The 13,634-nt window shown below is 43.4% G+C and overlaps 1 protein-coding gene across 1 annotated transcript; it reads left to right on the top strand.

Annotated features, from left to right (window-relative positions):
• The first annotated feature begins 12,133 nt into the window (after nt 1–12,133).
• Nucleotides 12,134–13,219, top strand: LOC148700404 (uncharacterized). Its single transcript, XM_089926614.1, has 2 exons — nt 12,134–12,369; nt 12,445–13,219. The coding sequence occupies exons 1-2, from the start codon at nt 12,134–12,136 to the stop codon at nt 13,217–13,219; spliced, it is 1,011 nt and encodes a 336-aa protein (XP_089782740.1).
• Nucleotides 13,220–13,634: the final 415 nt, after the last annotated feature.

Below are 13,634 nucleotides of genomic sequence, written 5' to 3'. Positions count from 1 at the left end.
TAACTCTAGAAAAAACACATCATGAACGGTATGACAAATATATAATATAATCTTAAAAAAACATTCTGACAAAAAGAGGTTCAGATAGAAATGAATAATAAGAACTTCAATTTTTAGCTCAAGTTTCATAAAATACGTTGACAAGGAACCTTTTAGAAACATTAATTTTGACCAATGACTCCTCTTCCACTTTCCAAGCAAGAGTCGCACCTGTTCTCTTACTTCTCTTGCTAAGTATTTAAAAGAAAAATAAAATCTTTGATTTATGGTACCCGAAAAAAAGAGAGAAAGAAAGAAGTATTCCAACTCTAGCCACCAAGGATGAACACATAGGGAAGATGTGAAGAGGGAAATGACTATGGAGGTGTTCGACAATTTATTTTCAGACCATGGTCACAAGATTTTATGGAGTTTATTGTTGTCCGATTTCTGTTTACCTAAAAATATGCTAAACAGATCGTTGTTAGAACCGACAAACAAAGTTTCAATTAATTTTACTCTTACCTGTTTTACTCGAAGAATAGTGGTTGTAAGAGGTCGATCCACAGGGAGGCGATTGGAGGTGCATAAAAATTAAAACATTCACTCGGATTCGAAATCGATTTTTGAATGATAGAAGAAAAACATTATTTTGAGGATGTTAAAAGATTCTCTGTTTACCAGAGAATGTTTTTTTAATTGAAATTAACTAAAAGACAGGTACTTAGATTCAAAGAGCATTTATATATTTAACTAATCAAAGAAGAGCTTTGGCATAAATTAAAATGGATGAAAAACAGTGCTAAGAAGATCAAAAGCCTAAAACATAAATTGCATAAAAGAAAATTTAATATATTGCATAAAAAGCAAAAATTAAACTAAACCTGGAACACGGATTGCATAAAAGAAAATTGATAGATTTCATAAAAAGAAAATTGATTACAAATAAAAATGGAGATTGGAAGCCTAATGTTTCTTCTCTTTTGCAAATAACATAAAGAAAACAAAACAAGAAGCTTCTCCCTCCCGGTGGAACCCCTAAAACAAATAAAATATTTTTTTTTCTTCTTCTTCTTCTCGGAAAATAGGGCTCTTCCCCTATTTCTTTCTTTTTGGACCCGAGCTCCCCTTCTTTCCCCCCCTTTTGAACCAACCGACCACCCTCTAGCCCCCAACCGAGAACTCCCTCTTTTCTTCTTCTTTTCCCCTCCCTTTTATAGATCCCCACCAGAGATTAGCCACATGATTTCGCGTGGAGAGGAGGAAGAACGTATGCGTGATCTCGGGAGGTGGATCCGGATGAAGGGTGCCGCAGGTGCTTGGATGCGGAGGAGGCTGGACCGGCCGGGATGATGGCGTGATCCGTGGAGCTCGGACGCAATCTATGAGGCAGGATGCTTGTAGATGGCTTGATCATGGGAGGAAGGAGAGGGCGGATGCTTGGGATTTCAAATCCGGAAGAGATGCAGGAGCCATCTGAAACTTCATGGACGCCGGATTAGAAGCAGGAGGGTGGAATGGAAGGCTGGGTCGTGCGCGGGAGGCTGGGATTTCGCGATCAACGGGCGTGAGTAGAGGCGGAGGTAGGGGGTCTTGAATCCCGAAGGGAGATGCTGCGGGATCATGGGACGCGCTGAAATGAATGCCGACGGGCTCTTGGCTGCTGGGTGCGTGATCGACGGGAGATTGGGGATGCTGCGGGATCGATGGGAGGACGCCATTCACGGACGCGGTGCTTGGGGGTTGCTGAAATCCCCTGCTAATCTTGGATCACGGAGAAGAATCGGAAAGCTGGAATCCTTGGACGCGAACATTGCTGGCACGGTGGCTGTTGATGGCTGGGATTCCGGGATTGATGGCGTGAACGGAAGAAGATGAGATGGGTTTCCTTCTTTGGGTGCTGGATTGGAAGCGGGAGGAGGGAGAGGGCGGACGCTGAGAACGCCTCGAATCCGGAAGGCTGGCCGCAAGATCGACGGGAGGACGCCGTGGGATTGCTGGGAGGAGCCGATCACGGACTTGGGAAGATGCCGGTGATGAAGCGGAAGATGAATACGGGATGCTGTGGGCGTTGATCACGGAAGATGCTTGGACGCGGCTGGATGCGATCACAGGAGCTTCACGAGCGGCTGGGACGTTGATCACGGACGCAGTGAAGAGGGGCTGGCCGCAGGATCGACGGGATGACTTGGAGGGTGCCGTGGAAGATGGATACGGACAGGACATGGGACGCTAAAGATGGACGCCTGTGACTCTTGGGCTGCTGGGATTTGGGATTTGCTGGCTCAAGAAGAAACGGACGTGTGAGTGTTGATCGCGGGAGAGGAACTTTGGAGGATGTGGAATGCACATGGGAGACTGGAAATGGAAGAAGTTGCTGGGAGGAGCCGATCACGGCTTGATGGGCGCTGGGAGATTGCTCGGTCGAAGGAGACGCGGGCTGGACACTGGATATTGGATGCATCATGGGTGATTACTGGGACTCCGGTTGGGACCTTCATCGCGGGCTGAGCTCCATCACGTGAAATTGCTGGCTTGACTTGAGCTCGGGCTGCCGGGCATTGGGCTCAAACCCAATGTTATTAAGTTTCTTGGATTACTTGCACTCAAACACAAATACAACGTTAATTAGTTAATTTTCTTATTAATGATTAGCTATAATACTAATTAAGATGGTATGACGATTGCACTTTTGTGCTCTCATCACACCCTCCAACTAGCTTATTGCTAGTCTCTAGCAATTTAGTGTGAAAATGATAAAATGAGGGCACAAAAGATGTAGTCTAACCTATGACTTTTTATTGAAGCACCAAACTAAGATATGTACCCACTTTCGTAGAGTATCACGATTACACTTAGCACGTGCAACAAGCCTTTAAACTCCTAAGTTACCCTAATGGACGAGTGTTGTGTCGTGAGGGTTTGCAGTGAAGTTACCTACAAACTTCATCAGTCAGGGATTTTTAATTTTCAACTTGAAATTTGAACAAGTATTACTGTATGAAACTAGAATTGCAAGGACAATAGAGACTTGTTGCTATCATATTTAAGCAGACTCTAACTCAAGTTCCATTACACCCCATCTATCTGCTAACAAGTCGAGAATGTAGTGAGGTGCAAGATAGTATCATATAAATGAGTGGCTTTCATTTACTTCCAACATGATCACTCTAATTTTTAAGACTTTCTAGAGTTCAATGGTAATGAACACCCAAAATTTATCTTTTATTCAGAATGAATGCTAAGAAGAATGACTTGTGCAATATCTAGCCTTATTAAGCTTTCTAGTTAACCCATGTAGCGAGTGTTAGGCCAATGACTCCTAATCCAGATGGCTCAGGGCACTAGGTGTAAAGACACCCTAACAGGCTTAATAACTCAAGTCAACTAGGCTCCAAGGCCAAATTAGTCACTCAGAGTTTAATCTCGACCATCCTCACCTTTTTACGCGAACACTCGCTGCTTGCCAAGCAAGAGACCCGGTTACTCAGTGAGAAGACTTAAAATGAACTCATTTTATTTTCTTCTCTTATTTTATTTTATTTTATTTTTTTAATAATAAGGTGTTCATCACACATATATATTTTAATTATCCAGAAAAAGTATTCATATTAGTTGTAAGTTTACATACCCCACTATTCATGTGCTTACGTGTAGATGTTAAATCATCTTCTATCATGTTAGCAGAAGATAGGTGGGACGAAAACTCAAGCTAGAACTGCTATCATATTCCTTAACTCAAAGCTATTGTCAAAGCAATTCCTAGTTTGTACAGCCAAAAAGATTAGAATTTGAGTTAAAAATTTGAAATCTTTTTTTTTAATGATCTTTTTTAGTTAGAGAAATCAAAAATATTCTCACCCCCATACTTAAATCTAACATTGTCCTAAATGTTAAAGAAATTTTAAAGCAGTAATAGGATAGAGAAGAAGTTACCTGATATGGGTAGGCAAATTGACAATTGGGGCTAAAAACCCTCAAACCTGCATGTTAGTAAAATTTTGCATTTTTTATTGTATATATTTATTATCATTATTATTATTATTTAATAATATTTACATGTTGGGTTGCCTTCCAAGAGCGCTAAGTTTTATGTCTTCAGCTAGACAAAATGTAGATTCTTTTTTTTTCAACCTTATCTAAGAAGATTTTGGAAGAGTCCGATGAAGAACAGTCGGCTGATGACGACCTATGCTCATAAGGGGAACAGAATCAGGGAGCGCATGCTCGACCCCTTCCTCGGAATGGGCAAGGTAAGCCTCTAAAGGGTCCTTACTATAAGTTTGTAAGAAAGTCTTCTGAACCAGACTTTCAATCATGTCAACTTCATTGATTTCTTCATCGTCTGGTGGTTGTTTATTTATATTAAAGACATTAAGCTCGACTTTCATGTTGCCAAAAGATAACTTCAGCATGCCATTTCGACAATTTATCACAGTATTTGCTGTGGCTAAGAAAGATCTACCTAAAATTATAGGTGTATGACTATCTGGATGTATTACAGGTTCGGTCTCAAGGATAACGAAGTCCACAGGATAGTAAAACTTGTTTACCTTCACTATTACATCCTCTACAATCCCCTTGGGGTACTTCACCATCCTATCTGCTAAGGAAAGGGTAATATTTGTGGGCTTTAATTTCTCCAAATCTAACTTTTGGTACATATAGTAGGGAAGTATGTTCACACTGGCTCCTAAATCTAATAGAGCTCTCTGGATGATCGTCTCTCCTATTTTTATTTCAATGGTGGGGCAACCAGGATCTTTGTATTTTGGGGCAATCTGTTGTTGAATGAGAGATGAAGCCTGTACAGCCATAACAGCTTGCCTAGGAATGCTGGTTTTTCTTTTGACTATGGTGAGGTCTTTCAAGAATTTTGTATAGGAGGAAATTTGTCGTATGGCATCGAGAAAAGGTATATTTATTTGAATATTTTTAAAGACTTTCATTATTTCATCAAAGTTAGATTTTTTTTTAGAGTCCTGTCCTGAAGTCTACTGGGAAAGAGAACCTTAGGTTTGTATGTTTCTATGGGTTCTTACTTTTTGTCCTGTTCTTGACCCCTTTTTTGAATAGGGTTCTTATTGGATTCATTCTTATTTTCTTTTACGTGTTCAGAAAGTTGGACTTTATTGTCCACTTGCTTGCCAGACCTTAAAGTGGTAATTGCCTGGACTTTATAGGTCGGATTTCTATTAGAATCGATTTGATACTGACCTCTCTGACCTCGATTTTGTTGTCTACTAGGGTTAGGCACTGGTTGACTAGGTAGTTCACCTTTCTTCCTATCCCCTAGAGAGTTTGCTATTTGGCTCAGACTAATTTCAAGTTTTGCAATTGCTTGCATATGAAATTGGTTAGTCTGGGGCTTGGGCTGTATTGGTCTGTTGTTGTTGCTTGATAAAATCTTATTGTTGTTTCATCATATTAGCCATCATGGTTTCTAATGGTGAAGGTTGCTGTGGGATAGGGATATTGTAAGGAGGTACAGATGGAACGAAAGGTTGGTTCATTTGTGATGGACCTATCCTGGAGAAGTTGTTCTGAAAACCTGGTGGACCACCTTGACGCTGAATAGCTTCGTTCTGCTTGTATGAGAAATTTGGGTGGAACCTATTATCAGGAAGGTAAACTGGGCTGAACGAGTTGGGAGTGGGCTTCTTAAAGGCACTATATGAATTTAGAGCATTTGCTTACTCGGCCTTTATGGTGGGCAGATTAGGGCAGCACTCCACTAGATGCTCCAGACTGTTACACAAGACACACAAACTATATGACTCGTGATCCACTTTCATGATGGGATTTGACTCTTTATATGAACTTGAACCAGTGGACACAGTGAAAGCATCAAACTTTTTACTTAAATTGTTTACTCTAGTTACCAGATTGGATATAACATTTTTGATATCTGGGTCTGCTTCCATTTCATAATTACCTGGTTTTCTAGACCCGAACTCATCTCTATTTACTTCTTCACCATAGCTACTCCAATTTTGGACGTTCTCGGCTAAGTCAACAAGAAATTCATAGGCCTGATTCGGGGTTTGGTTTATGAACCTACCCTTGTGCATAGACTCGATCATGTTTCTATGTGCCGGAGGTAGTCCTTTATAAAAGAAATGTACTAGATCAGCCTTGTCAAGCCTATGGTGCGGGCACTTGACCAAAAGATCATGAAATCTTTCCCAAAGTTGGAAAAAAATTTTCTCAGATTTTTCTCTAAAAGTTCTGATGGCATCCTTAATTTTTTCAGTTTTTACCATGGGATAGAACTTAACCATAAACTTCCTAGATAGTTGTTCCCATGATGTGATGGAATTTGAAGCAAGGAAATGTAGCCATGCAGCAGCACGATCCTCTAAAGTCATGGGAAACAACCTTAATTTAATACCCTCCTCATCTAAGTTTTGATTTCTAAACGTTTGACAGATTGTCAAAAATTTGTTTAGATGAATATACAGTTGTTCACTCTCAAATCCATGAAATTTGGGTATCATATTTATTGTTGTAGCCTGAATCTCGAATTGGGTTGCATTATTAATTGGTAATACTATGCAAGTAGGGGGACTAGCGGATGCGGGTGCGAACAACTCATTCAAAGTTCTAATATGTTCACCCATTGTAGAGATTGACGGTTGGCTTATAATTCGTTGATTGATGAAAAGTTCTATCAATCTCAGGATCAAATAGTGTTAACTTACTCCTTAATGACCTTCTACCATGCATGCATTATCAACAATTCATTAGATTTGACTCCTAAAATGAACGAAATTCTAAGAGAAAAGAAGGGCTAGACATAGATGACCACAACCAACACCACACAACAATTTGACCCTATTAGTCTTAGAATTAAGTGAGGTTTAGTAGCTTTTTAAATCTAGTTGCACAGAGATTTATCAGGTTAAAAAGTTCCTAAAATTCTCTCTAGATTAGACAGCTCCTAATCTCCCTTTCAGATTAAGCTTGAGCTTACCAGTTAAGCGATCCAGTAACCAGTAACCAAGAAAGTCCCGTGGTGTGTGATGGTGCCAGAAGGGATACACCGATACCACAATATCCGTAACAGTTCTCACTGTTGTAAAACTTTCCTAGACATCACCATTTACTAAATTCTCACTAGAGTGGCTTTCAGCCGCTTCTTTCCAAGAGCCTAATTGAGCTCGAAAATTCTAAGGCCAACGTCTAATTGATTTTAATTTAATTTGGCTTAGGATATGTATGCAAGGTGGTGATTTTTGGGCTAAGGACAGGTAATGACTTCCTGACCTTATCTTTTTAATGGGCTTTGCCCTTAAATTATTTTATGCAAATGCTTAATACTAAATGCAGCAAATAATCAATGTTTTTTTTTAAAGTTTATGGAATGTCATTAGGTTGTACTGATTAAATGAGCAAGCAAAAATATTTTTTTTTAATTTTTATATTTATTTTTCTTTAAATCTTTTTTTTATTTTATATATTTTTTTAAAATTTTTATATAGGAATAACTTGAATGTAAACTAAAAACTAATCCTAATGCATCAGTCAATCTTCGAATGCCCATTGAATAAGCTCTAGAGATTACTCCGTGAGGAGCCCCAATAGAGGTATGATAACCTTAGAGGATTGCACCCTATCAATTACTAGCTTTTTTTTCTTTTTTTTAATTTCAAATTTTGAATTTCAGAACTCAAATTTTGAATTTAAATTTTTAAATTTTAGAATTTTGAAATTTTTTTAATTTTTAAATTATTATTTTTTTTGAATTTTTTTTCAAAATTTTAAATTCCAAATTTCAAATTTCAGAATTTAATAACTACAAAATTGTTAACTAAAAATAATCAAAACAAGAGAAATTAATAAAAATAAAAAAAAAAACTTACTACCAGAGTTCGTTCACTCCGGGCATCCAAAATTCGATTTGATATTCGTGATCGTTCTTGCTTCTCGATTTGCCTCCCCGGCAACGATGCCAAAATTTTATTGTCCGATTCCTGTTTACTTAAAAATATGCTAAACAGATCGTTGTTAGAACCGACAAACAAAGTTTAAATTAGTTTTACTCTTATCTGTTTTACTTGAAGAATAGGGGTTGTAAGAGGTCGATCCACAGGAAGGCAATTGGAGGTGCATAAAAATTAAAACATTCACTCGGATTCGAAATCAATTTTTGAATGATAGAAGAAAAATATTATTTTGAGGATGTTAAATGATTCTCTGTTTATCAAAGAATATTTTTTAAATTGAAATTAACTAAAGACATGTACTTAGATTCAAAGAGCATTTATATATTAAACTAATCAAAGAAGAGCTTTGGCATAAATTAAAATGGATGAAAAACAGTGCTAAGAAGATCAAAAGCCTAGAACATAAATTGCATAAAAAAAATTTAATGTATTGCATAAAAAACAAAAATTAAACTAAACCTAGAACACGGATTGTATAAAAGAAAATTGATAGATTTCATAAAAAGAAAATTGATTACAAATAAAAATGGAGATTGGAAGCCTAATGTTTCTTCTCTTTTGCAAATAACATAAAGAAAACAAAACAAGAAGCTTCTCCCTCCCGGTGGAACCTAAAACAAATAAAATATTTTTTTTTCTTCTTCTTCTTCTTCTCGGAAAATAGGGCTCTTCCCCTGTTTCTTTCTTTTTGAACCCGAGCTCCCCTTCTTTCCCCCCTTTTGAACCAGCCGACCACCCTCCAGCCCCCAACCGAGAACTCCCTCTTTTCTTCTTCTTTTCCCCTCCCTTTTATAGATCCCCACCAGAGATCAGCCACATGATTTCGCATGGAGAGGAGGAAGAACGTATGCGTGATATCGGGAGGTGGATCCGGATGAAGGGCGCTGCGGGTGCTTGGATGCGGAGGAGGCTGGACCGGTCGGGATGATTGCGCGATCCGTGGAGCTCGGACGGCGGGATGCTTGTAGATGGCTTGATCATGGGAGGAAGGAGAGGGCGGATGCTTGGGATTTCAAATCCGGAAGAGATGCGGAGCCATCTGAAACTTCGTGGACGCCGGATTAGAAGCAGGAGGGTGGAATGGAAGGCTGGGTCGTGCGCGGGAGGCTGGGATTTCGCGATCAACGGGCGTGAGTAGTGGCGGAGGTAGGGGGGTCTTGAATCCGGAAGGGAGATGCTGCGGGATCATGGGGACGCGCTGAAATGAATGCCGACGGGCTCTTGGCTGCTGGGAGCGTGATCGACGGGAGATTGGGGATGCTGCGGGATCGACGGGAGGACGCCATTCACGGACGCGGTGCTTGGGGGTTGCTGAAAATCCCCTGCTAATCTGGGATACAAGTTGATCTGGAACGAGAGGAAGTTCGGGAAGCTTGGGAGGATGGGAGTAATCCGGCAGAAGGTTGTTGGTTCTCATCCGCACGGAACAGGGGATTTGAATTTATCCCGTGGAGATGGAATGTGAACGGGATGAAGCTGGGAAATAATTCCGAATCAGAAAAAGATGTGTGACCTTATCCGTGGATAAGCTAGGATCTAGCGGGAGAAACGAAGGAGTGTGGGACATTGGGATCACTCCGGAAGAAGATTGGTTTGATTCTATCCCGTGGATCATGCGGAGGGGGGGTCTTGGCTCTGTTCAGATGTCGTGAAGCTCGGGAGTTTGGCTTGAACGGGATTGAACGTGAAACAGGGGAGAGAAGTTGGGATCTCGGCTGATAGCTGGGAACGGATGCAAGGCTGGAAGATGAACACAGAGTTCGGGAGGATGAAGCAGCTGGGAGCAAGGGATTTTGTTTGGATACGGGATGAAGATAGATCACGAACAAGGGAGCTGGAACGTGTTGCCGTTGGCTGGATATGGCGGAGAAGAAATCTGGGAAGATGTTGGATGTGATTCGGAGAAGAGGACGGGTTGGTTCAGAAGATGAAGATGAATCGCTGAATAACCGGTTGTGGGAGGAGATGGGATGCTGGGAGATGATCTGGAAGGAGCGTTTGAAGTTTTTATTCAACTAGGAATAGGCCACCGGTTCTGTTCTTTGGACGTGGAGGTTTGGATTTGATCCGGCTGAATGCTGAGAAGCTTGTAAATAAGGATGAACTCGGAGCAAGGGAATATGATGTGGAATTGTTGGACTTGGAGCTATGGATAGACTCGGGAGGAATCCGTCGCGGGTGATACTCACGACCGTGTGGAATGTCGGAAGAGTTGGGGAATGACTTTGTTTTGAAGCTAAAATAGAGAAGGCTTCGACACGGGGTTATGTCTGTGACGAAGAGAATGGGTGCCTGGGACTTGGATGTGGGTGTATGAGGGGCTTATCCCGAATGAGAAAGGAACTTGAGGGAACTCTAATACGTGGAAGGATTAGATGGATAATTTGTTTGCAAAGTAATCCTGCCATCCAAGTGTTCATGATCCTCCTTTTGAAATCCCATGTACTTTGGCATACAGGCATGTGTCACTCGGGATAGCTGCCACGTGTGCTCTAGTGTGATCAGTTTTCATGGTTATGAGCCAGATAAATGATGGGTTCGACCCGACCTGCATACGTTGAATTCAACCAAAATCAAACAAACCTAAATTACTTCTGATAAATTATTAGAATGCAATGTTGAAGGAAAATATATTTTTTTAGTTGAATTTACAAAATATGTGAATTAAAATAATGATAGGTGCTATGAATAAGATATTAATTTATGCATTATTTAGTACTTATCGGCAGTCTCTCTCTCTTTTTCCACAAAAGCCCTCTCTGACTTAAGCATCGGAGGATCGGCGTCGGAAACCCCGGCCACCGGCTTCTTGCAGGTCCCCCAGAGGATGCAGCCTGCCGACATACTGCCCGCACCAGAGCTCCTCCTTCTCAGCCAAGTGGCCACCCTCGGGTCTAATTTCTAGCAACAGTTGGCGCTAGAGGAAGGGCCCGAGTCGTGACCATGAAGCTAAGAAGCAAAGGAGCCTCCAACGCCTTCCGGCGTCCCGCACTAAGTCCTGAACATTCGGTCCAAAACTCACTGCCAAGACCCCCGGCGGACCCAGTCTCTCAGGTCCAACCAGAGCAGTTCAACACTCTGGTGCATCAAGTCCAAGCCTTGGCTGCGGTAGTCCAAGGCCTGCAGCAGAGGGAGGCCCCTCCTACGCCTCTCCAGATTCAGATCCAATCGGTGCTCCGTCCAGGTGAACCAGTTCTCCATGGCCAGGATCCTCATGACTCCTCGCAGGTCAATAATGGGGAACGACGCGGCTACCAGGGTTCAACCCGGGTGTCTCCCCGGAGAGAGTCGCTAGGGAGAAACTTGGACAGATGGTCGCAGCCCTCAGAGGCCGAGTCAGCCTCAGGCGAACCAGCACTAGAGCAGACCACCGTAACAATCCCCCAGGGAGGAAAGCTTGACAGGAAGGTCGAGAAGCTCGAGCGTCAAATCGAGGCGCTCCACAGCCAGAAGGCAAGGCATGAAGGCGATTTTGAGTTCACCACCAATTCGCCTTTCTTCCGTCAGATCGAGGATGAACTGGTCCCACCTCGATTCAAAATACCCCAGGTAGAGTCCTACAACGGGACTACCGACCCCCTCGACCATCTAGAGAGCTACCGAGCCCTCATGGCACTGCAATGGTCCTCGGAGGACGTACTCTGCAAAGCCTTCCCAGCTACACTCCGAGGAACAGCTCGGCTTTGGTTCTCTGGGCGAAAGCCGAGTATCGTGTCCTCCTTCGAGTAGCTCGACAGGCAGTTCGCTACCAACTTTGCTGCCAGCCATGTCAGCGGCGAACATCGGACTCCCTCCTCGACATTAAGCAGAAGGAGGGAGAGTCTCTCAAACACTACCTCGACCGCTTCACCGCCGCAATCTGAAAGGTACGCGAGCTCGATCAGTCGATAGCCATGTCAGTGCTAAAGACTGGAGCTCGGTCCTACAGGTTTCTCTTCTCTATTGAGAAGAACTTTTCCGCCGACTTTACTGAGATGCTGCCCCGAGCTCGAAAGTATGCGAAAGCCGAGAAGGCTATCGCCTCCAGACGAGGCACGACCGAGCAGGCCTCGAAAAAGCAAAAAAGATGCCGTGAGGAGCACGGCCGTCCGAGGAGTCGGTCACCCCGCCGTGAGAAGACTCTACCCCGCCTAAGGAGTCCACCTCGACAGCGGGCATAGCTTCGACCGAGATCCTTGCCTCGGCCGAGATCTCCGTCTCGGCCACGGATGCCTCCGGGGAGATACAAGAACTACACTCCCCTCAACGCGCCCCGAGCAGAAAATCTTATGGAGATAGAAGGCAGGGATTATTTCCGACCTCCACCACCGATGCAGGAGTCAGGGGCCCGATGCCCCTCTGGGAAGTATTATCGCTTCCATCAGGGCCACGGCCATAACATAGAGGAGTGCTTCCAACTCCGAGACGAGATCGAGGCACTTATCCGCCGTGGGGTGCTTAACCGGTTTGTATAGAACCAATGGGAGGAAAGGAGGTCGACAGGGAATGCTGTTCCACCCGAAAATCCAAATGACAACAGACCCATCGCTGACACCATCAACACCATAGGAAGAGGCCTGGCCGAAGGGAGCTCGGCCGGAGAATTAACCAGGAGAAGGACCCCTTCGAAGCGTAGACGCATTTCTGAAGCCATCTCGTTCTCGGACGAGGACTTAAAAGGAGTTGAGACTTCTCATGATGATGGTATGGTCATCTCCATGGTCATGAACAAGTTTGATATAAAGCATGTTTTGTTTGATAATGGAAGCTCAGCAAACATTCTGTATTATGATGCTTTCCAAAAAATAGGAATGACAGAAAACCAGCTCCGAAGAATGAATGCTCCACTGGTCAAATTCACCGGAGACACAGTTCCGGTTGAAGGCGAGATCAACCTACTTGTTACCATCGGGCTCGCCACTCGAGAGAGCACTATGAGGATGGACTTCCTAGTGGTCCGTCTGCCCTCGGTCTACAATGTCATCCTTGGACGACCAGAGCTCAATGCTCTCCGAGCTATGGTCTCGACATATCACCTGCTCGTGCGGTTTCCTACCGAACAAGGAGTAGGCGAAGTTCGTGGGGACCAAATGACTGCCAGACAATGTTACATGACAGTCCTTAAAGCAAAGCAACCGGCTAAAGCACCAAGCCGAGCAGAGCAAACAATTGAGGTGCAGGCCCGAGTTGCGGACCAGGCGCTACCCATTGAAACCCTGGAAGTGCGGGACGAGCACCAGAAAGAACGGGTAGAACCTGGTAAGCTCCTCATCCAAATCCCCTTAAGAGAAAATTGCCCAGAACTAACCGTGTAGGTCAGCTCTGGCCTGAGCTCTCATGAACGAGATCACCTAATTGAGTTCCTCCGGTCCAACATGGACGTCTTCGCCTGGTCGCCCACGGATATGCCAGGGATAGACCCCGAGGTCATGGTTCACCGACTCCAGGTAAAACCGACTTGCAAGCCTGTAAGGCAGAAGAAACGGAGCTCCACACCAGAATGACAACAAGCAGCGGCCATGGAGGTGGACAAACTTCTCGAGGCCGGCTTCATCTGGAAGGTCTCCTACCCAGATTGGCTTGCCAACGTAGTCCTAATGAAGAAAGCTAACAGAAAATGGTGCATGTGTGTGGACTACACCGACTTGAACAAAGCCTGTCCAAAGGACAGCTTTCCTCTTCCCAGCATCGACCAGCTCGTCGACTCCACCTCGGGACATCAACTGCTGA

Source organism: Phoenix dactylifera, chromosome 12 (genome assembly GCF_051530095.1).
Source record: "Phoenix dactylifera cultivar Ajwa chromosome 12, Ajwa_hap1_PhDact_Kaust_v1.1, whole genome shotgun sequence".
NCBI classification, from domain to species: domain Eukaryota; kingdom Viridiplantae; phylum Streptophyta; class Magnoliopsida; order Arecales; family Arecaceae; genus Phoenix; species Phoenix dactylifera.
Note: the sequence above shows the minus strand (reverse complement) of the source record. Positions and strands in the feature narration are given on the sequence as shown.

Excerpts from the sequence above, each read along its gene's own strand:
- LOC148700404 (XM_089926614.1), top strand. The coding sequence starts at position 12,134 with ATGCCTCCGGGGAGATACAAGAACTACACTCCCCTCAACGCGCCCCGA. Across the intron at positions 12,370-12,444 it reads CGCCGTGGGGTGCTTAACCG|ACCCATCGCTGACACCATCA; the intron begins GTTTGTATAGAA and ends AAATGACAACAG.